The sequence below is a fragment of the Primulina tabacum genome, chromosome 14, assembly GCF_025594145.1.
Source record: "Primulina tabacum isolate GXHZ01 chromosome 14, ASM2559414v2, whole genome shotgun sequence".
NCBI classification, from domain to species: Eukaryota; Viridiplantae; Streptophyta; class Magnoliopsida; order Lamiales; family Gesneriaceae; genus Primulina; species Primulina tabacum.
The window spans coordinates 34525294-34546132 of record NC_134563.1 but is presented as its reverse complement, the minus strand read 5'-3'; the positions used below and the strand labels follow the sequence as shown (position 1 = coordinate 34546132).

At 33.6% G+C, this 20839-nt stretch overlaps 4 protein-coding genes across 5 annotated transcripts; 2 read left to right on the top strand and 2 right to left on the bottom strand.

The window, feature by feature from the left end:
- The first annotated feature begins 237 nt into the window (after nt 1-237).
- Nucleotides 238-4640, top strand: LOC142524353 (OVARIAN TUMOR DOMAIN-containing deubiquitinating enzyme 12-like). Of its 2 annotated transcripts, none has more exons than XM_075628303.1 (11): nt 238-347; nt 1618-1891; nt 2107-2173; nt 2270-2343; nt 2529-2583; nt 2935-3009; nt 3139-3212; nt 3305-3353; nt 3437-3521; nt 3828-3884; nt 4185-4640. In XM_075628303.1, the coding sequence occupies exons 1-11, from the start codon at nt 302-304 to the stop codon at nt 4226-4228; spliced, it is 900 nt and encodes a 299-aa protein (XP_075484418.1). In that variant the 5' UTR covers nt 238-301; the 3' UTR covers nt 4229-4640. The 2 variants fall into 2 exon arrangements, with proteins under 2 accessions (XP_075484418.1, XP_075484417.1); XM_075628302.1 differs by having other exon boundaries at nt 241-347; nt 1618-1926; nt 2010-2173.
- Nucleotides 4465-7463, bottom strand: LOC142524352 (amidase 1). The gene is given in 10 exon segments (XM_075628301.1): nt 4465-4637; nt 4717-4851; nt 5203-5371; nt 5472-5619; nt 5783-5965; nt 6032-6157; nt 6226-6350; nt 6630-6706; nt 6708-6783; nt 7284-7463. Coding segments are annotated over 10 exon segments (1323 nt in total). The 5' UTR covers nt 7457-7463; the 3' UTR covers nt 4465-4526.
- A 2683-nt stretch (nt 7464-10146) lies between these two features.
- LOC142524105 (putative ribosomal large subunit pseudouridine synthase SVR1, chloroplastic) lies at nt 10147-14514 on the top strand. Its single transcript, XM_075627860.1, has 10 exons — nt 10147-10708; nt 11417-11496; nt 11692-11792; nt 11885-11957; nt 12074-12167; nt 12281-12329; nt 12443-12593; nt 13237-13293; nt 13943-13998; nt 14095-14514. Exons 1-10 carry the CDS (start codon nt 10222-10224, stop codon nt 14153-14155), a joined length of 1209 nt encoding a protein of 402 aa, XP_075483975.1. The 5' UTR covers nt 10147-10221; the 3' UTR covers nt 14156-14514.
- On the bottom strand, nt 14484-18235 carry LOC142524106 (uncharacterized). Its single transcript, XM_075627861.1, has 5 exons — nt 18046-18235; nt 16063-16281; nt 15582-15669; nt 15091-15157; nt 14484-14849 (listed from the first exon to the last, which is right to left on the bottom strand). The coding sequence occupies exons 2-5, from the start codon at nt 16205-16207 to the stop codon at nt 14796-14798; spliced, it is 354 nt and encodes a 117-aa protein (XP_075483976.1). The 5' UTR covers nt 16208-16281; nt 18046-18235; the 3' UTR covers nt 14484-14795.
- Between the last annotated feature and the right edge of the window lie 2604 nt (nt 18236-20839).

The window sequence follows — 20839 nt, the reverse complement described above, 5'->3', positions numbered from 1 at the left end:
GTCGGTGAAACTGAGCAAAACAGGAGCCATACACATAGGTTGGCATGCATCTGATCGCATGTAAGTCGAAGTATGGACGTTGGGTTTTGTTTCAGGAGAAAAATAAATTGTGTTTGGTTTTCTCTAGAAGCTGATGAATTGATATTGGCCGAAAATGTTGTTTTTCTTGTGGGTTGGTACTTGGTAAATATTGGTTTTTTTTTTCCTTTCTTTCTGATGTGTTATTTTGAGCCATAATTTAACAAGTTACATATCACGAACTTTGTATTTTTTGCGAACTTGAGATGCTTTGGCAGGATGGATGCATTTTGATTTTAGATTTTGTTGGCCGTGGTTTGATGATATAGGTCTGCACATGTTTGTGGCTGTTGATTACCTTTGTTAGATATTTTTTTCTGAATATTTTGCTTTTTCTTGAACATTGGAAAAGATAAAACTTGGTACCATTTTTTTCAGTAGGAGGCTGATCTACGGGGCACAATAGATGGCCGTCTAGTTTAAATGAGAAAATTTCAAATTTTACTAGTGTTTGTTTTAAAATTTGAATATCATCATCCAGCGTTGCTTGTAATCCGATTCTCGATTAAATGATTGGATTCACCCCTGGTCAAAAGGTCAACTTTCTTTCTATTTCCGAGTGTTATGCATATTTTAGTCATGATCTGGAGAGTAAAATCTTGGCTCATCAATTAGGAGATCTTTGCAATCTTTTTACACACTCCTGCCACAATTTATATTTATTTCAGATGGAGGGAAGAGGGAACAATTATATTTCCATTCTTTAATCATTCCACACCATTGAATGCCTGCTCGGTGAAAGAGTTTTAAGCCCTGCCCTCACTGGTTGCTGGTGTGTTCTTTCGATTTAATGAGTAGATTACAAGTGTATAAAGGTTGTTTCTTTTAATTCTACCATTCTTTAGTAAAGTATAGACCTGTCATCAAATCATTCTTTTGGAAGAAAAAGCTCGGAAATGCTTATAAGATCTCTAGATGTACTCCGTAGATCCTTGAGTTGAGAAAGCTTTCACGTACAAGTAACTAATGTGATATTTATAGCAGCTGTTCCAAAATTAATCAAATTTGTGTATTCGAGATGTAGAATTTCCTGTGATCTACTAATTCTTCAAATGGTGGAGCAGTTGATTTCTCTGTAGTCTCTTCTTTGAATCTATGTTTACCCATTCTCTCGTGCAAATTTTGAAGCGGGGAAGTAGTGATTTTCTGAGGTGGAAACAAATTTTGATATAAATCAACCGCATAGTATGCTGGAAATTTAATATCTTGATGTTATGTGATTAATATTTTTTCGCTTTGATGGCTTCCCTATGATTATATTTCTTTATGCTTACAATGCACGTTTTCATGAACTTACCTCATCAGTTGAAGTAGAGATGATTTTTTTGCTATTATTGTTTTATATATTTACTTTTTAGTTTTTTGGTTTTAGTTATTTAAAATATTTATACAAAAAGGGAATTACCATTTTTTGATCTAAAGCGGCATGATTTCCAGCAAGAAGATAGCTGTTGTCACCATTCTAGAAAAGATTCTCTTGTTGTCAAAAAAAAGTGTTTGTTTAAACATTGCGAAAGTGTTTACTTCTTTTGATCTCAGACATGAAGATGATGACATGTGAACCAGATCTCGAAGCTGTTTGGCGGGGGCCTCACCTTTTCAACGTATCTTTTATGAATCACGGTGCTTCAGAAAATGCTACTGTCTACGAGGACTTTTCGTGGGTTGAGTCTGTAAAGGAAGGTTTTTGCGGTCCAAAAGACTCTGCTGTCGAAAATGATGAAGTTATTGCTCATGCACTTCAGGAAGAATTCTCAAGAGTGGCCGTCGCAGAGGTGTCTGAGACGTCATCTTTGGAGCAACAGATTCAAGTGTCTGTTCTTGATCAAGATTGGCACTTGAATTTTGGTAATAAAAAAGCAACTAATTTTCTTATGTTTCAATTCTTTAAATTTTACTTCTCTTTCACTTTACGGCTAATCCGTTATCAGAGCATCGTTGTAAGCAAGAAGCATGCAAACAGGTAGCCGTGTTATCTGACTTTGCAGAATTATCAGTTGACGCTGATAATATAGATGTATCGCCCAGGATTGAAGATGAGTCAATTCTTGATGGCGAAGTGGGAAAAAGGATGAATCAGATGACTGCTATTCCTGTGTGTTTGCCATGCTTGTTCTCAAATTTAGCCAAAACATTTCCTTGGTGGCTAAAATTTACCATGATATTAATGTCAAGCATGTCTTTGTTGCAGCATGTTCCTAAAATTAATGGAGAAATACCATCTATTTATGAAGCCACGTCAGATCATCAAAGGCTGCTTAACAGGTAATGAAAGTCACTCCAAATATTCTATTCCACGCATTTGTTCTGTATAATTTTCCATGTCTGTAAATAAATCATGATGCTATTATATATATCTGAGATTTCATTTGACTCGTGTCATCTTTCTCAGGCATCTGTTTTATATTATTCATATTTCGTTGACACTTAATTTTCATTCTGTTCATCAGATTGCAGTTATATGACCTTGTTGAGCTAAAAATTTTGGGAGATGGAAATTGCCAGGTTGGTGTGCTACGGTCTTAAATATTGCTGCAAATTATTGTTTCCCCGTTTGAAAATGCTGTGGTCTTAGATTATGAAAATTTAGCACATTTTCAGCCTGTGGCTTTGAAGGACTACCCTACATCCCTCGACATTCTGATTGCCATGTTTAGAACCCTATTACTGTGTCATTATTCAAATATTTACTCGTTCACTTTATTTGTAATCTGAATATTTGGAAAATTGTTTTGCTTCTCATCGATTAAGAATAAACTATGACCATAAAATCAGTACAACTTTAAAAAAAAAATTAGCTGATTTTTACCCCGTGATAAATTTCCTATTTACTTAAGCTCACGTAACTTTCTGCAGTTCCGGTCATTGTCAGATCAAATATACAGAACTCCAGAGCATCACAAATTTGTGCGAGAACAAGTAATCAACCAGGTCTGTAACAATTTTATGCTAGCACAGACAATTTTAAATTTATCATTGAAAATTCAGCATTTTATGTTTGTTGATCATAACCTTTTCCATATTATTGCAACTAATCTGTTCATTTATGCCAAACATTAGCTGAAGTCACAGCCCGAGTTATACAAAAATTACGTCCCAATGACTTATGGTGAATACTTGAAGAAAATGAGCGGGTATGATAAAGATCTGTTACTTTCTCAACATGCTAATGTGTTTTGTTCCTTAAATGTTGTTCGTATCCTAAATCAATCTTGCCTGGTTCCAGATCTGGGGAATGGGGTGATAATATCACATTACAGGCTGCTGCAGATTGGGTATCATTTTGTTTATTTTCTCCATTTCTTTGTAATGTTATTTAATGCTTATTGACTTGTGAATTTTAATTTTTCTGCGGCAGTATGGCATAAAGATTTTTGTTGTTACTTCATTCAAGGATACATGCTATATTGAGATACTTCCACGAACTCAAAAATCAAATAGAAGTGAGTTTTCTTCATTTTTAGCCTTATTACATGAAAAGCTTGGAACATGTTACACTTGACCAGTAAATTTATCGATTATACTTAATGACATAAAAGCTACCCCTTTGCATTTTCCATTTTTGCGCTTCATTATTTCCAACCATGTTTGTGTTCTTATAGCCATTTTATGCATTGCAACTATAGTTTTTAGAATTTTGTTTTTTCTAGTTTTTATCTGCTGTCTAAATGAATAGGTTATGCATCCTTATTGGCATTTTGGAACAGCCATTTTAGTTTGATTGTTGTTTATCTGCTTTTTTCATGCAGTTGTATTCTTGAGCTTCTGGGCTGAAGTGCACTACAACTCGATCTATCCAATGGGAGGTGAATATATGTCTCTCTCTTGTTTAGCTAAATCAAATGTGGAAGCTCATTTTGTTGTATCTTGTATTTTTATGTAAAAAGAAAAAAGTTTTACATAAACACAAGTACACATTCATAAGTCTGTTTCTGGGTATTTTGGAACAGTCCAACAAGAAGATCACTGGATAAGACTATTGTTCTCCAATTCTATATAGTAGTTCAAAAGTAGTGTGCACAGAAACTGAAACAATTTGATCTTTGACTTATATTTTCATGACTTACATGTCCTTGCATCTAAGTTTTATGTTTCTTTGTTTGTAGAACTGCCTGGAGAAGAAGAGGGCAAGAAAAAGAAGAGCAATTGAAATGGTGGTGTTGGGCAATATCATATCATACTAGATTGTTATCTGTAACAGCACATGTTCCTGTGGTTGTAAATATCAATTTTATGAGCTTTATTTGATCGATTGAATTAGATGCTTTATTTGATTGATTGAATTAGATGATTCATTTGATTGAAATTCATGACCAAGGAAATTTCCCAAATTCTATCGGGTATATAATATAGCACCAACCCGAAAATTTACATGTATCAAGTATATGCTATTCATACTTTATTACAATTCGAAAAACAACATTCCGAAGTAAATTTTTTAAATAATTTTATGAATACATACACTCAACAAGTTTGAGTAAGAATCCATCAGCACCATGTTTTGCCAGCAAAGAAACTGCGATTGGTAAACCATCATACATGCCTACTGGTATGCTTACCTGTTCATACATATCACATATTGTTCTTAATATTGTTTAAGAAGATAGATTATCAAATAAAAGAAAGAAAGAAAGAGACCTGACAAAATCCGGATACTCCAGCTACAGATAACAAACTAAAAGCCTTGGCCCGAAATGTTTCCAATGTGTTTGCCTCTGTTTGTAGCTTTGGTGCAGGCCCTGGCACTGTAGGCATTGCGAGGATGCCAAATTCCTGTGGGCACAGCTATTAGGGACAAAACGGTGGGTGGCGTGGAAAAATCACTCTTTAGAAGCATTGTAAACGAAAATAGTTATTTTCATATACTCTGCTGAAAAAAAAGATGGTAACTTTGTGACACCATTTAGAGTTGCAAGTACAATTGATTATGGAGATGTACATATAATATATCTATGGTCATTCAAAATAATCCCATGGACAGGATATGTTTTAGTGCTTGCATATTTCACAATCCTGACTTCTAACAAGACTAGGCACGTTTTAGATGAATGTGACGCAAATCGGCATCAAATCATGCAAGGAAAGGGAGTTATGCCACACGTGGATGGACATGGAAGTAAGTACCCCTAGTAGTGAACTGAGAGCAGCACGCAGTTCAGTCTTCAATGAATAGCATGAGTTAATATTGTCATCTCTTGATCGGATGGCTTCCCATACGCGCTCTGATATTCCAGGGCCTAAATCTGGCTTGACCGAACTTACCCATTCACCATGATTTTTCTTGAATTCATGTCTGATTCAAGAAATGATTCTTGGTTAGATGTAGGAGCTTTACAGTGTAATTTGACAAAAGAGAACTCGTGAATCATCGTAAAATGGATCGTAAAATGGACCTTTGAAGCATTCGCATAGCACTTGAAAGAACTGTCAATGAGGGCATATTGTAGTCTTGATTTTTAGTTTCAGAATTCATAAAATTCTTTAAGATGGGGACGTTGGCATCAATAAAGCTTCCCAGAGATGTGTATTCTATGGTATGACCTACATAGAACAAGGTACTTTTACGAAAACTTTGATACTGAAGGTGCAAATAGTGATATCCTAGAAGGGTTGTTTTCCCTTTTTTTGTTTTGTTTCCAAATGGTGTGTAAGTTTAAGATTGATTGTAAAAAGAGCCTTTAAGATAACAGGATGTTGAGCGTACTTTCATGTATCTTTTGTACTGAGCTTATGAGTACTTCTGTGAGTTGGTTGCTTGGAATGTTCAGAAGTTTGAAACAATCTTCTGCGACAATAACACGACCAAGTTTTGCAGGACCATCATCTTGCAATCGCAATAAAATCTTCCCCACTCGACTCAATATCATGGGATCTCTAGCAAACCAACCTGAGAGAATTTTTCCATTGGAAATTTACTTACAAATATTGTCAGAATGATTCTATGAATACTCACCAACTGTATCAAAGCTTTGGGCCATTGGTATAACTCCAGAAGTTGAAATGATGCCATGAGATGGTCGGAAACCGTAAATTCCACAATATGATGCAGGAACTCTAACACTTCCTCCAGTGTCGGTACCTATAATAAGTAGATTGTTTCGGTTCAGCAGAGTATCAGAAAATAGTTTACTTACTAAGAAAACTTACCTAAGGAAAAATCTACAAGCATGGCACCAACTGCAACAGCAGATCCACTGGATGATCCTCCAGGTACTCGATCTTCAGCACGTGGATTGACTGGGGTCCCGTGATGTATGTTTTCTCCATTTATGCTGCCAAGAAAAGTGGATTCTAAGGTGAAATATAACCCTTATACCACAAACCATTGGGTGACATATGTACCATATTATAATCTATACTCATGGATGAGATAAAACAATGGCTCATGCATTATAGGGTGTAATGTAGCATATAATTTAACCCAAATTTCCTGGGATGCAGCTAAATATTGGAAATAGCATAAAAGTTATTCCAACATAAAAGTTATCCCGAGTAAGTAGTAAGTAGAATATTTAAAGGCTCGTAATGAAAAGAACATGATATGACCAAACCTGTAAGCCATTTCATCCATTACTGTTTTACCAACACATTTGGCACCTGCATTCAGTAGCTCCATGATTGCAGGTGCAGGTGGATGTAGCAGCGGAATGTGTCCTAACCCAATCCGGATTCCCGAATCCGGTCACATATCCCTCCACATCAAATCTGAACCAATGTAACTTTACCTTCATTATCAAATTCAGAAATCGCATGATCCAAATATCAACAGATGGGAAAAAAATGATACGAAAAAACAATGAGAAACGAAGGAGCAAAATAACTTGAACTGGAGAGGCGTGAAATTATTAGCATTTATAATTGGAATTCGAACAGTTTCGGAACCACTGGAGTGCTTCCCTCTTGTCATGGCTCTAAGTAACACTGATATGCAAAGATGATTGAAGGATTTCTCTCCCAAGAAAATTTAGCAAATACATCCGAACCTACTAAAAATGGAACATCATACTGTAAAACTTCTTCTTTTTTTCCAAATGCACATAAAATTTCAACATCTTTGTGTATTCAGATGAACCCATATCTTCAAAAATAAAACTTGTAACCCTGAATGCATAATCTTACAATAAAACAGTTATTAACAATTTATCATGATTTGATCTACCCACAAAAAAGGAGTCGGGTTGTTACGGTACGAGGAAGAAACTGACATGTCTTTGACAGCAAAAGTAAGGCCACTCAGAGGAAGTTGATGAGGTGAAGGCTGCGGAAGCAGGGTAAATTTCTCCATGAAAGCTCCAAAATCCGATCTTGTCGATGGGTTTTTCGCCATTCTATTCTCTGTTTTTTCTGCTCTCTGTAATCCTACGTTGTAATAATGCATCTTATCCAATTGAAAATTGATTTTAAAATCTGAAAAGTGTTTAATAATTAAATAAACTTTTATCAAAACTAACCACCGATGCATACTGAACATGAATTTTTGTTTTTTCTTTTAAAAAAAACAAATAACATCCCAATTATTTTAAAATCAAATTTCAAAATTTTTATATATATATAACATAAATTAAAGAGGAACCTTAAAAAATACGTACATAAACCTCTGTATTAGGTTTAAATAATTAAATTTTATAAAAACATGATTATTTTTATGTATTATTATTCAATATATCCACGTTATAATAAAAAATAGATTATAAAAATAGTTTTTCACCCTCCTGTCAGCTTCAGACCGCGTCTCATATGACTATTTTCTGATGCAACCGTGCGTCCCTTTGCACAGAACCGTGAGTCCCATGACTTATCACACAAAGATGCGTCCCATGACTTATCACACAGGAGTGTGTCATCTGGCTTATGAGGCTAACTCTTTAAATAGTCATCTGTAGGCATTCATCACATGCTTTTTTGCGTACTCATTTTATTGCATCCCTTCCACTCTGAAACTTGAAAGTTCAAGCATATTGTTGTTCGCTAACATTTAGAACTTGTAGTACTGTATTTTCTGGATTGAGTTGTTGTAACTTATGGACGATTGTCATTCCGTATAGCACATACATGGACAAATTCATCTTTCGGACAAAGGATTTTTTTTGTCTCAACTCGTATTGCTATATGATCCGAAGATCATTAGAAACACTAATAACATTAAGTAATTTCTTTTAGATATCTATTTATTCTAGCTGATCTTAGTATTAATATTCTTTTATGTATCGTTGTTTCGAGTCTTGCTCTGTGCAACCTAAAATAATAATGTTACTAATAAGGTAGGTTTTATGCCGAAATTCACTTTTGAATCATCAAATATATTAGATACGAGAGTGGGAGTTAGTGAAAAGACAATAGAGTGCAACTCTACATTCTTCAACTTTATTTTTTTTTAAGCTGACCGAGTATGAGGCTCGTGAGCAAGCCATTTTCAACTTCCAAATACTAGCAAAAAGGGTACAAAATATCTCTATAACGGGGGAAAAACATCGATGGTAATCCAGAGAATAGCAATAACATGTTGAATGACTTTACGGTAAGTATTTTGTGAGACGGTCTCACGAATATTTATCTATGAGACGAGTCAACCTTACCGATATTCACAATAAAAAATAATACTCTTAGCATAAAAAGTAATATTTTTTCATGAATGACCAAAATAAGATATTCGTGTCAGAAAATATGACCCGTGAGATCGTCTGACACAAATTTTTGTCATGACTTTACTTACATGATACATACGTTGATACCAAATTTAACGTAGTGAAGACAATAAAAAAAATATGAATCTATTGTTGCAAAGAATTTCAAATCCATAGTTATTCACAACAATATTTTCAAAATCAGACTAGTCAGTTTGATCGAAAATCAATCTCGAGTCCGGTCAAGAAAATGATAAAAAACCATTTGACCGGTTTGACATATTTTAATATTTTTAAAGAAAAAATGGATTATTAATTTTTTTCAAACAACTATTATTTTTATTTTAAATTTTATTTAAATTATTATTTTACTAATTTTATTTATTTTTTTAGAAAAATAGATATATATAATTTTAGATTTTAAACTTGAATATATATTTATTATTTATATATACATATTTAATATATTTATAATGTAAAATATATTATTTATTCTATTATATTATTATTTCATATAAAATAACAGTTTTTTTGATCATATTAATCGAACACATTTTAAAAATAAATCAATTTTATCATCGACCATGAAAACATTGATTTACAGACCTAAAGGTATATTTTGGTACATGAAATAAGAGAGTGATTGATAAATAATCCTCTTTATCCCATGTTTGGTATCTTTTTAGAAAGCACATGATAATATCATGGGCCCGTGATAAATAATTTTATATAGGGATAAAATATCATTTTTATGAGATGTGATAATTTTAATCTAATGATAAAAACATCACAAATGACTTAATTGCCGTCAATATATAAAAATCCTAAACTCTATTGTTCTCTCATTTCACTTGTAGGTAGAAATTAAAATCAAATAAATATTTTTATTTATTTTTATATATTATATAATATGATAATTATATAAATGAACTCGAAATATTTATATAAATGATTTGTATAAATCTCAATAAAATTATTAATATCACTCAATTAACCTTAAAAATTTATATTTGACTCGACTCACAAAATTAAGGGCTCAATTATCATATTATATAATATATAAAATTAGGTAACAAAAAATCATGTAAGCACTGTCGACGCATGAACAGATAAGAAATATGAACTCAAGCACCAATTTTGAAATTATAAAATTTATTATGATAAGGTTAATTTTGTCATTACAATCTAATATATAAATTTAATCACTCTTATTAAAATCATACCAAACATTAAATATAATATATTACATCTTATTTATCATTAACTTATCCTTATATTATATATCACATGTTTACGTTATTATGTGTACTAAACTATGCCAAAGTCAATAAGAATTCATACCTGAACTTAAAAATGAGGCATACAAATACCATTTCAGGAAAAATTGCGAAGGAAAAAAACAATAAAAAATAGGAATATTATTCAAATGGATGAGATCTTGTAATTTTGATAGAATATGGATATAACACCACAGTAAAGAAAAATCTGCAGCATTAGTCCGCTGCCAAGACAACCGCTAATGGCGGCGATAGCGGCTGCTGCCGCCGCGTTCACAACCCTTCGCATTTCTAAACCCACCGTCTTCCCACGCAGACGATTCTGCACCCTCGTCACGTCCTCTCTCTCTTCGGAATTCAACATCACCTTCGCCCCACCCAAACCCAAATCCATAGCCCAGCTGCCGATAACTCCCGCGACTGACTTGGACCCACCGGAATCGTCTAGTTCAGAGTTCGGGGAACAGCTGTTAATCCCATGGATTGTCAGAGACGAGAATGGAAACCTGACCTTCCAGACGACGCCGCCGGAGCGTTACCTTCGTGCTATGGCTGAAGCGAAAACCCAGAGGAAGAAGAAAAAGGTCAGTGCTGGCAATGCTAAAAAAGGTGAGCAAGGGAAGCCGTCTACCGTGCCGCCGAAGTATTCGAAGGCGGCTCGCAGGTTTTATAATGAGAGGTTTCGCGAGCCTCCGCAGCGGCTGGCAAAGGTTCTTGCAGCTGCAGGAGGTACAGTAAATTTGTTTTGTCGCATCCAGTGCTATACCTTGTGCTTTTCTGCGCGATAAGTTGCTTCTACAGTTGGATTCAGCTAATTTTGTAAGTTGGTTGTGAATATGATTCAAAGTTTAAGCTTCGATAAAATTGAAATATGGATTATATATTCAAAGAAATTGGATGATTTTTAAAGCTGGAAATTATTGGATAGGGGTATCTTTAATTGATTGTTACTACCTCAAGTGTTAGGTCTACATATTCTATACTTTATATACAAATAAGCAATAACAACTGTAAGAAGCTCATGAGCCGCTCTCGAGCTTTTGAATGATGTTATGTAAGCTTAAGCTCAAGCTTGGCAAATATCGAGCTTGATACCAAGCTTGAGTCTTGTTGCTTTTGAAAATAATTAGTTCAGTATGCACCCTTAGACCTAATCGATTGAAAGCACTTAGATGACAAAATCTTTTGGCTGTTGGCCTCAATTATGAAGAATTACTAATGATTTTTTTACCAGAAAAGTTTCTTTGTTGTTATGAAGCTCTTAACATTCCATATAGCCCTCCAAATTTCATTAGATTTTGCATATTTTTTTCTGCTTTTGGGACTTATCTTATCAGTTGTGATAGGTGTGCGAAGTAATATGTCTAACTGTTAAAGATGTTTAAGACTTATAATCTCAGTTATTTTTAACTACGTTTACGGCATGGGAATTGGTAGTTGCATCGAGGAGAAGTTGCGAAGAGCTGATTTTTCAAGCGAAGGTGACTGTCAATGGTTCTGTCTGCACCACACCCCAGGTCAGTTCTAAAGTCAATGTGAGGGGCGTATAGAAAAGTTACATATATTTGGGTGCAAAAGCTGTTTTGTAAATCCGATGAAATATTTTGGTATATCATATTATCTGGATCCTGATTGTTAAAACTTAAGATGTTAAATTATGTATTGATAAGACATGGTGTGCATTTGATTCTGAATACCGATCTTGTGAGCAGACTAAGGTTGATCCTGGTCAAGATGTTATATATGTGAATGGGAGACGTCTGGCTAAGAAACTTCCTCCAAAGGTTTATCTTGCTTTGAACAAGCCGAAAGGGTTTGTCATCTATATGTCTCACTTCTCGCACTAGAATTTAGCTTCAAATTAAGTTTAGCGGTGGATTGATGGAAAAATAAAATTATTTGCAGTTACATATGTTCGACCGGAGAAAAGGAGACCAAATCTGTGGTGTCTCTACTTGATGATTATATGATGAGTTGGGTATGAGAGACTGCTCAAATTGTTTAATATTTTAGCCTTTTAGGAACTTGAATGTCACCGTAAACTGTTTCTTTTGAACAATTTTTGGAGGCTTTAAATGTCTTCATTTTTGTCAGAATAAAAGAAATGCTGGGCTTCCAAAGCCACGGCTCTTTACAGTTGGTCGCCTTGATGTCGCCACGACTGGGTTGATTATTGTGACAAATGATGGTATAGTTATCTGAATAATCTGATATGAATACCTCAATAGTTGATGGATTATACATTATCGGATTTGGTGTGATGAATTACATGTGGCACTGATGGTTTATGTGGTGTTACAGGTGAATTCGCTCAAAAGATTTCACACCCTTCATCTAATTTATCTAAGGAGTAAGATTTGCTTTCATTTTCTTATTTCTCCTTGTTTCTTGATTTCTCCAGGGCAGATTTGTGGCTTGTTATCAAATGAATGATGCTAGTGCATATCATTTTGTTGATTGCAGATACATTACAACTATTGACGGTGAGGTCAATAAGAAGCATTTGTTAGCCATCAGTGAGGGAACTGTCATAGAAGGCACCCACTGCACACCAGACGTGGTGGAGCAACTGCCCCAACAGCCTGATATTAAAAGGCCTCGACTTCGCATTGTGGTATTGTTGATTTTTCCATTTCATATTTTATTTCTTCATCTCGCTGCTTTGTTATCCTCCTTTTTTTACCTCATCTTTATTGCGACATGGGTGAAAAAACAATTTTTTTTTTAAGATGTGGGGTGCCATTTTCTATATCTAGCTGCTATGTGATCAATCATTATTAACAATTTTTTTTATAGATGTGGGGTGCCATTTTCTATATCTAGCTGCTATGTGATCAATCTACGCGCAGTCAATTATCTTGTGGTGTTTCTCCTGTTGGCATCTTAATATTTTCATAACTGTGAATGAGTGTCCGTCAAGTCATTAACAATGCTTATTATTGAGAATCATGGTAGGTTTAGTTGGCCTAATTTTTGTTAGAGATTTGGGAATTATTTTGCGAGGAATCGGTGAAAATTTAAGTGTGGGGTAGCTCAACAGTAAAAACAGTGGTATAAAACTATATATTGGCATCCTTGCAAAATGCCTATTCATTCTTCCCTTAGCTCAATCAAAGGAAGATCAGAAGATTTGGGTTTGATCAGTTTCAAGTCCACCAAGATCTTGGCATGTCATACACGCTGAAAAAGCTGTCTGTTTTTAGCTTTTGCTCTTAAATCATGATGGAAGCTAAACTTTTGTCCTTTTTACTTTGCAGGTTCACGAGGGAAGAAACCACGAAGTTCGAGAACTTGTTAAAAATGCTGGACTTCAGGTACATCAGAGTTGATGACGTGGTTTAGACATTATTATTCGTTTATATTACTAAGACTGGCCAAATCGCTTCACCAGTCAATGCCTAGTAATTATCTTGTAATTCTGCATGGTTGTCTATATGACGTAGTGGTAAAAAAATGTGACATTAAACAGATACACAGTTTTAAAGATTTTAATCGCCAATTTATCATAAACTATAATTTTGATATTAGCGGCAAGCAACCTGTTTGGTAGTTAGTATCATGTTTAAGGTCACCAGTTGAGCAATTGTTTGGAGAAACAACACAATCGCTTTTGTTGTGCTATGTTGCTATTTATGTGGTGGCACAAGGGTCATAATGTGGCGTTTCGGTTATTTGTAAAGTTAAAATTTTGAGCATTATAACACATGGTATATAATTTGGTACAGAAATTATCAATCTGCGCAATTACAAGGATTTTGTGTTCGTACATGTGACTATTATTACTCACTAGACCATTGTGGAGTATCGGCACAAACACATTATCTTATCATCCGAGTTTTCCTACCTTTTTCCAAGCTGGTTGCATTTGACATGGCTAGCGAAGTGGTTTTTACTTGTTTCTATATGCTTTCCGAGTGAGTGTTGGACATTCCAAAAAGTGATCATCTTATTTCCTTTTTTCAGATTCATTCTCTGAAACGAGTACGAATTGGTGGTTTCAGGCTTCCATCTGATCTGACGTAAGTTTTATGCATCCTGTTCCAAACTATGTTATTTTCCGTGTTGGATCTCTATTTCCCGGAGTCCTAAATATTTTGTTGCCTCTTCCGGGTCAGTCTAGGAAAGCATATGGATCTTAGCGCAGCTAACCTGAGAGCATTGGGCTGGAAAAGTTAATAAAGACGCAGCTAATGAATTGAAAACCATGGAATTTTTCCAGAACAACAAAGCTCGATTCTTGCATCAGATTGTTCCAGCAAGAGGTTAATTGTGAACTCTTTGGGGATTAGAATTTTGACCATATAAGTTCTTGTGGAGATGGAATGTGCACCGATGGTGATTTGCTTGGAGACCTTTCGCCACCCTGAATATTCCGGTGGACGTCACCAAGTGTTAGTTAAGTTGATGTAACAACGAAGGTGTATACATATGATAAATTCGATTGTAGAATTTTAGACATGTAAAATATTATGTGCTAAAGTCATGCATTTTACCCTTTTAATGCTAAAACCAAATCAAAATGTGATTATTTTTCATGATCAACAATCTACCAGCTACACTTTCTATTAAACAAATCAAGTAGTTTGCTATTCTAAATTTTAAGAAGGCGTACGAACTACAACATTGGGTTACAAGCATGACCGATGCAAATAATGTTACAACAAGAACCTGAAAATACAGCTGAATGGCACCGAAGCTCCATCTATATTTAGTTCTTGGATACATAATGAGCAGACTCCATGGAATGCAATAAGCCATTTCGTTGAACAATATCCACATGTACTTTCCAAGTAAATTCCTACCCCGACGAGACTGATTAGTCATAAAGGCCCTCATCTTGCCATATATCGACCAAAAAGTCTACCATCTCCTGCAAAATACATAGATACGTAAATCATCAATGGCACACTTTCCCTATGTGAGAATCGATAATGGATTCGAATAACAATGATGCATGATTAACGCAACACTAAAATGGATGGAAAGCAAAAAAATTTTTGCTCATTGAAGTAAAAGTCCATAAAAGTTGTCTACTGTGAGGTAGCTAATGAGTAAATGAGCATGTAAAATTTTCAAATGGATTTGATATTATTTGTGCCTAGGTAACTTACAGTTAAGGGGATTGGCTCGGAGAAAGGGTCGTTGGTGGAGAGCAAGTCTTCATAGGTCATGGACCAGCTGCAAGAGCAAAAACACTGAGTAAAGACTCCACATGATTTTTGAACCACGAGAAACTGCAAATCCATGGTATCACGACAGGGAGGGAGTTGTTGGTTGTTATCCAAGTCAATAAATATAGTAAAATTGGAATTCCCACAACTTTTCCAGATAATTTTTTTAATATAACAAATCTTAACTAGTTTGAACCAAAGATTTGTTTGATGATCTTTATGAACATATACTAGAAAAGGCCCCTATCATTTGTCAATTAATATTGTGACTGAAGTGCCAATAAGAAAATGAGTTCCATTTTCAGAACATGAATGCTACTGACATGCAAAAGTCACATAAGACACACCATTCAAAATCTGGTGAAACAGTCAAAACTTGAATCAGCCATACATTGGTTCAAACATTTGGGGAGACGAAATATTTAGTGTACCTTATAATTGGATCCTTCGGTATCCTTTTAGGTTTCTGGGATAAATTTCCAGTCCACTTTCTTCTGTTCTCGTCCCATGCAATTGCAGCTACATAACACACACATTATATGCCTTATTTATACCACCCGTTTCTCAATTTTTAGTCTTTACACAATTTGTCAAACCAGGAAAAAAGGCAGTATTTTTTTAAAATTTTATATGTATTCGGCGCGAGAATAGAAAATCAACAGAAAATGCAGGAAAATGAGATTTTAACCTAATAAATAAAGGAATCATCAATCATCTAGTGCCCAAAGAGAAGTTCAAGTTTCAATTATTCCAAAGATAATCTCGGGAGTAATTTATATACATTCTATTTCAATGAAGTTTTCATGCATTTTAACAATAAAGGATGAGTTACGAAAGTAGAAGAAAATGGATATCTCTTTATATTCCATTGCTTTCTAGTTTTCAAACCAAAAGGTACCATTAAAGACTCACCATGATTGACAAACACGGACGAGTTCATATTTTTATCGGCTGTCATTTTTGGTTGACTGGCAGGCGTCGAATTTGCCAAAGGTCTCTTCTCACTGGAATGGGATGTTATAGTACCAACTTCCATCATATCTTGACTTAATAACATCCCCGTTCAAGATGAAAGGAAAATTGTCTGCTATGCTTTAACTTCCTTCCTAGTCAACCTTGACAGGAGCACAGCTGCACAGGCAATCCAACTTATATTAAGAATCATAGCATGTGGAGCTAAGTAAAATAACAAATATTGGGTCAGACTAAAAAAAACCAGAGAGACTCTAGAGTTAATATGTTCATATCGAAAGTTGAATTTAACAAATCCAAAAATATATAGCAATCCACTGTTAGTGTATAAGCTTGTGAGAAGGAAAGTTTCTGATTTTTAAAACATAATTTTTCAAGACATCAAAAAAGTTGCAACTTACAGAAACAAACTCGATACAAACAATTTCTATTGATAATCTATAGAAGATGAATTCAGTAAACATGACGACAAACTGAAATACAGAGATTTCTCTAAGTCATCCATTCAACTAAAAAGCATGTGTGTTGTTCAAAGTCTGAGGTTTGGTCAGAAGTTGTTATCACTAAAGTACAATCCTTTTGAAACTATACAGCAGAAACCCCGCTTTACCTGATCTACAAAAGCCACACAGAATTCATCAATCTTGGTTTTCAATTATATTTCAATGGAACCACAGGGACATTAAAAATTTTAAACTTTTGGGGATAGTTATGAAAAAGAAAGTTCCCATGAAACATTAGTTCATTTCCTGATAAAACACACAAATATGTTTTCTTTCTTAAGTGAGAGAGGAGATTTTCACTCCCCATGAAACATTAGTCCATTTTGTGATAAACATACAAATATTTTTCTTTCTTATGAAAAGGAAAATATTTTCACTACCCCATGAAACATTAGTTCATTTCGTGATAAAACATACAAATATTTTTTCTTTCTCAAGTGTAAAAAAGATTTTCCTCGAGGACCTATAGTTACTACAGCTACAGAAATATTATCGTGCCTCCTAGGCTCATTATTCACCAATGTCCTATTTCATGCAACACCATCCCATCAATGTAACGATTTATTTCCACTGATATACACCAGGTTAAGCAGAAACCTTATGAAAAGCAGCGAACCTCAGATTCTCTGTCTTAAAACCGAGCTATTCCTCTTAAAATGTATTGCCTCATGCTCTTGTTTCGTAAAGACAAAAACTTCAGAATTTCTAGCACTCATATCTCAGCCATTCATCCGAAATGTGAAGTATTCGTGGAGATAATAAATGAATATACAAAGATAATAGCTTTAGAATATTCTTACTGCCCATTTTCACATAACATCCCCACAATCATAAGCAACCATTGTCTTGGGGTGGAGCCAGAACTTAGAGTCAAAATTTGAGACGTGTTCATGATAAAAAAATCTAGATATCTTCGATGCTTAGTGACTAAATCCTAAAACTTTATTGCTAGAATTGGAAGGAGGGGGCCAACAGTCCCTTCATACTCCATCACTATAACCAAACCAGCAATGACTACAGACGCCTTCAATAGTATATGTGAAACAAAACCATCCGATGCATTTCAACGTTGAATTCATGAGAAAATCCCTTAAATCATGACAGGTACATGATCAAAACTACATCTTCTCGTCAAATTATAATACTATATTCCATTCGTAAGGTCAAACAAATTTCAGCAAACCAAAAACACAGAACCCGTTAAGCTTCTCCCACAGTTTCCAATCCCTTTCCACATTAACAACCAAAACCATCAAAATGATTACACCTTCCAACAAACACACGATAAAACCGTAGGAAAAGCAAGAAAGGGGACAACGGAAATGCAAGTATATTCATAAAAAACACAAGGAAAAAAAATCAAAGAAAACTAAAAATTAAAAGCCAGATCAAACAAAAAGAAAGGAAGAAAAAAGCATACCTTTGATGCGCTTTGCTCCTAGGGAAGCCAAATAATAAAGAGGAGAAGTGAGGAACGTGAAAAGGGTCAATATATAGCGAGAGGGGCACGAACATTATTGTGTGGGGAGGTGGGAACCATGTCTTTTCCTTGGTTTCGTCGCTTTGCTCTTATCATATCATTTTTTGTTAAATTTCCCGATTCTCTCTGAAAGATTCCATGACCCGAGTCAGTGCAAACTCTTATAAATATCAGAAATATTATTGAAAATGCAACAATAATCCCATTATCTTGAAATAGCATCGAATGAAGAAGGAACCAGAAATGGGTTTTATTTAATAAATTATAATCAAATGTATAAACAAGTATGCTACAAAGATCGATGATAAAATTTGAGAGATCTGAAAATAGGATGCTCATATAATTTTTTGAAGCAAAAAAAAATCCCATTTTGTAAATATGTGTGCTTCAGAAACCATTAAACATAATCAACGGAAAAACAAAGGAAGGGCTAGAAAAACTTGAACATCCTAAATGGATACACTTTTGAATAAACACAAGGATTAGAAAGTAATAATAGGATACAAAAACTCAAGTGTCTCTTAGATCAATTTTATGATACGGATTTCTAAACCGATCTGATCCATGAAAAATATTACTTTTATGTCAAAAACATTATTTTGACTCTAAATATAGACCAGTTCGACATGAATATAAATACGTGAGAATATCTCTCAGGAGAACCACTAATGTATTTTGAGATTTAAAAGAATTTAAAATTCGACTTTTATATACGTTAAAATTTTAATTTGTTATAAGTGGGAATTACATCCAATCACCATATTAAAGTTTGAGGAAATAAATTAATTTTTTTAAAATTGTAATCAAAATTACAAATTTTAATAACAATTCATTCTTTCTAATAATTGTCTTATTTTGCGTATGATTCACGTGATGGGCTAGGATTGTCTCCTTGCAATTTGCTAGGCCCACCTAATTTACAAGTTTCAAATTTTTAGTGGCTCAGTTAATTGACATGTGGTTTTAAATTTTTTTTTTAGTGGCTGCTAGTCGCTCATTTAAAATCTATTATTATCTATTTTTTGGCCTAATTTCTACAAATGCTTTAATGTCATAATAATTTTATAAATATCACAAAAATCATATAATATTTATTTATTTATTTTATTATAAGCCTGCAACGCGTGTGCACGACCACTAGTTTTAATAATAAACCACACAACTCAAAATATACAATCATTTAAATATATTGTTTCGATCGATTGTTGTTTTGTCACAAAAATCATATAATTTTGCGATATTATTTATTAAATCAAAATTCCTCCTTAACTTTTGTTGTTGAAATCCAAAAACTTGGGGTTATCAAAGAGAGTAGGTCTCTTGTGAGACGGTTTCATGAATTTTTATTTATGAGAGGGTCAACCCTACCGATATTCATAATAAAAAGTAATAATCTTAATATAAAAAGTAATATTTTTTCATGGATGAGTCAAATAAGAGATCCATATCACAAAATACGACTCGTAAAACCGTCTCACACAAGTTTTTGTCTATCAAGTGATTCTTACACCACAATTGGGAGTTAACTTCTATTTACCAAAATTGAAATCGAGATAAATCCTAAAATTGATAAAATAATCATTGTTTACTTCATTTGAAATCCAAAAGTTATCAAACAAAGTGATTATTAAACCAAAATTTTGCGTTAACTTCTATTTATTTCAATTGAAATCTTGATAAAACCAAAAATTGATAATATGTTGATTCATGTTTAATTGAATCGAAATCCAGAAATTATCAAACAGTGATTATTACACCAAAATTTTGCCTAACTTTACGCTTACCTCAATTGAAAATACAGAGAAATCCAAAAGTTGCTTCATTTTGTTATAAAAATTATTATAATAAAAATATTAATATTACAATCATTTAAGCTTCATTTGCTAAATACTTATAACACACTTTTGTTAAAATGTTTTTTTACAAAAAAAATTACAAATTTTTTATAAAATATTTTAAAAATAATTTTAAAAATAAATATGTTTGAATAATTGTTCTATACGAATTTTTTTTACTTATAAAACATTAAAAATATTTTTAAATACTTGTCAACTTTTCACTTTTGTTTTAAAAAATACTCTATAAACTAATGGCACACCCTCCTTAATACTCTTCAGTGGAATAAAAGTGTTTATATACTAAAACATTTATTAATTACTAAGTACAATTATAGGGGTGTTCATCGGTCGGTTCGGTTCGATTTTCGATTTTTTATTTCGGTTTTTTCGGTTTTCGATTTTAGAAATATATAATCCGATATCCAAACCATTTTTCTTCGGTTCGGTTCGATTTTCTACCAAAACGTCGGTTATTTCGGTCGGGTTAATTCGATTTTGGTATAATTATTTAAATTAATAATATAAATATATTGTAAAATATAATATATTAACTTTCTATACGTTTTCTTAATAAAATATTTAAATATAAGATCTAAATTAATTAAACAAACAACAATCAACTAAAAATGGTTCAAAATGGTTTTTCATTCACTAGATATCATATCAAAATATATAATATAAATAAAAATATAAAAAATATTATTAATTTAATGAAATTTCGGTTTTTCGGTTTGTTCGATTTTTGACATATATAATCCAAAACCGAACCAAATAAATTTCGGTTTTAACATTTGTATCCGAATTACACAATTCGATTTTCGGTTCGATTCGGTGTTCGGTTTTTTCGGTTTGGATTTTCGGTTTTTTCGGTTTTATCCGAAGTTTGAACACCCCTA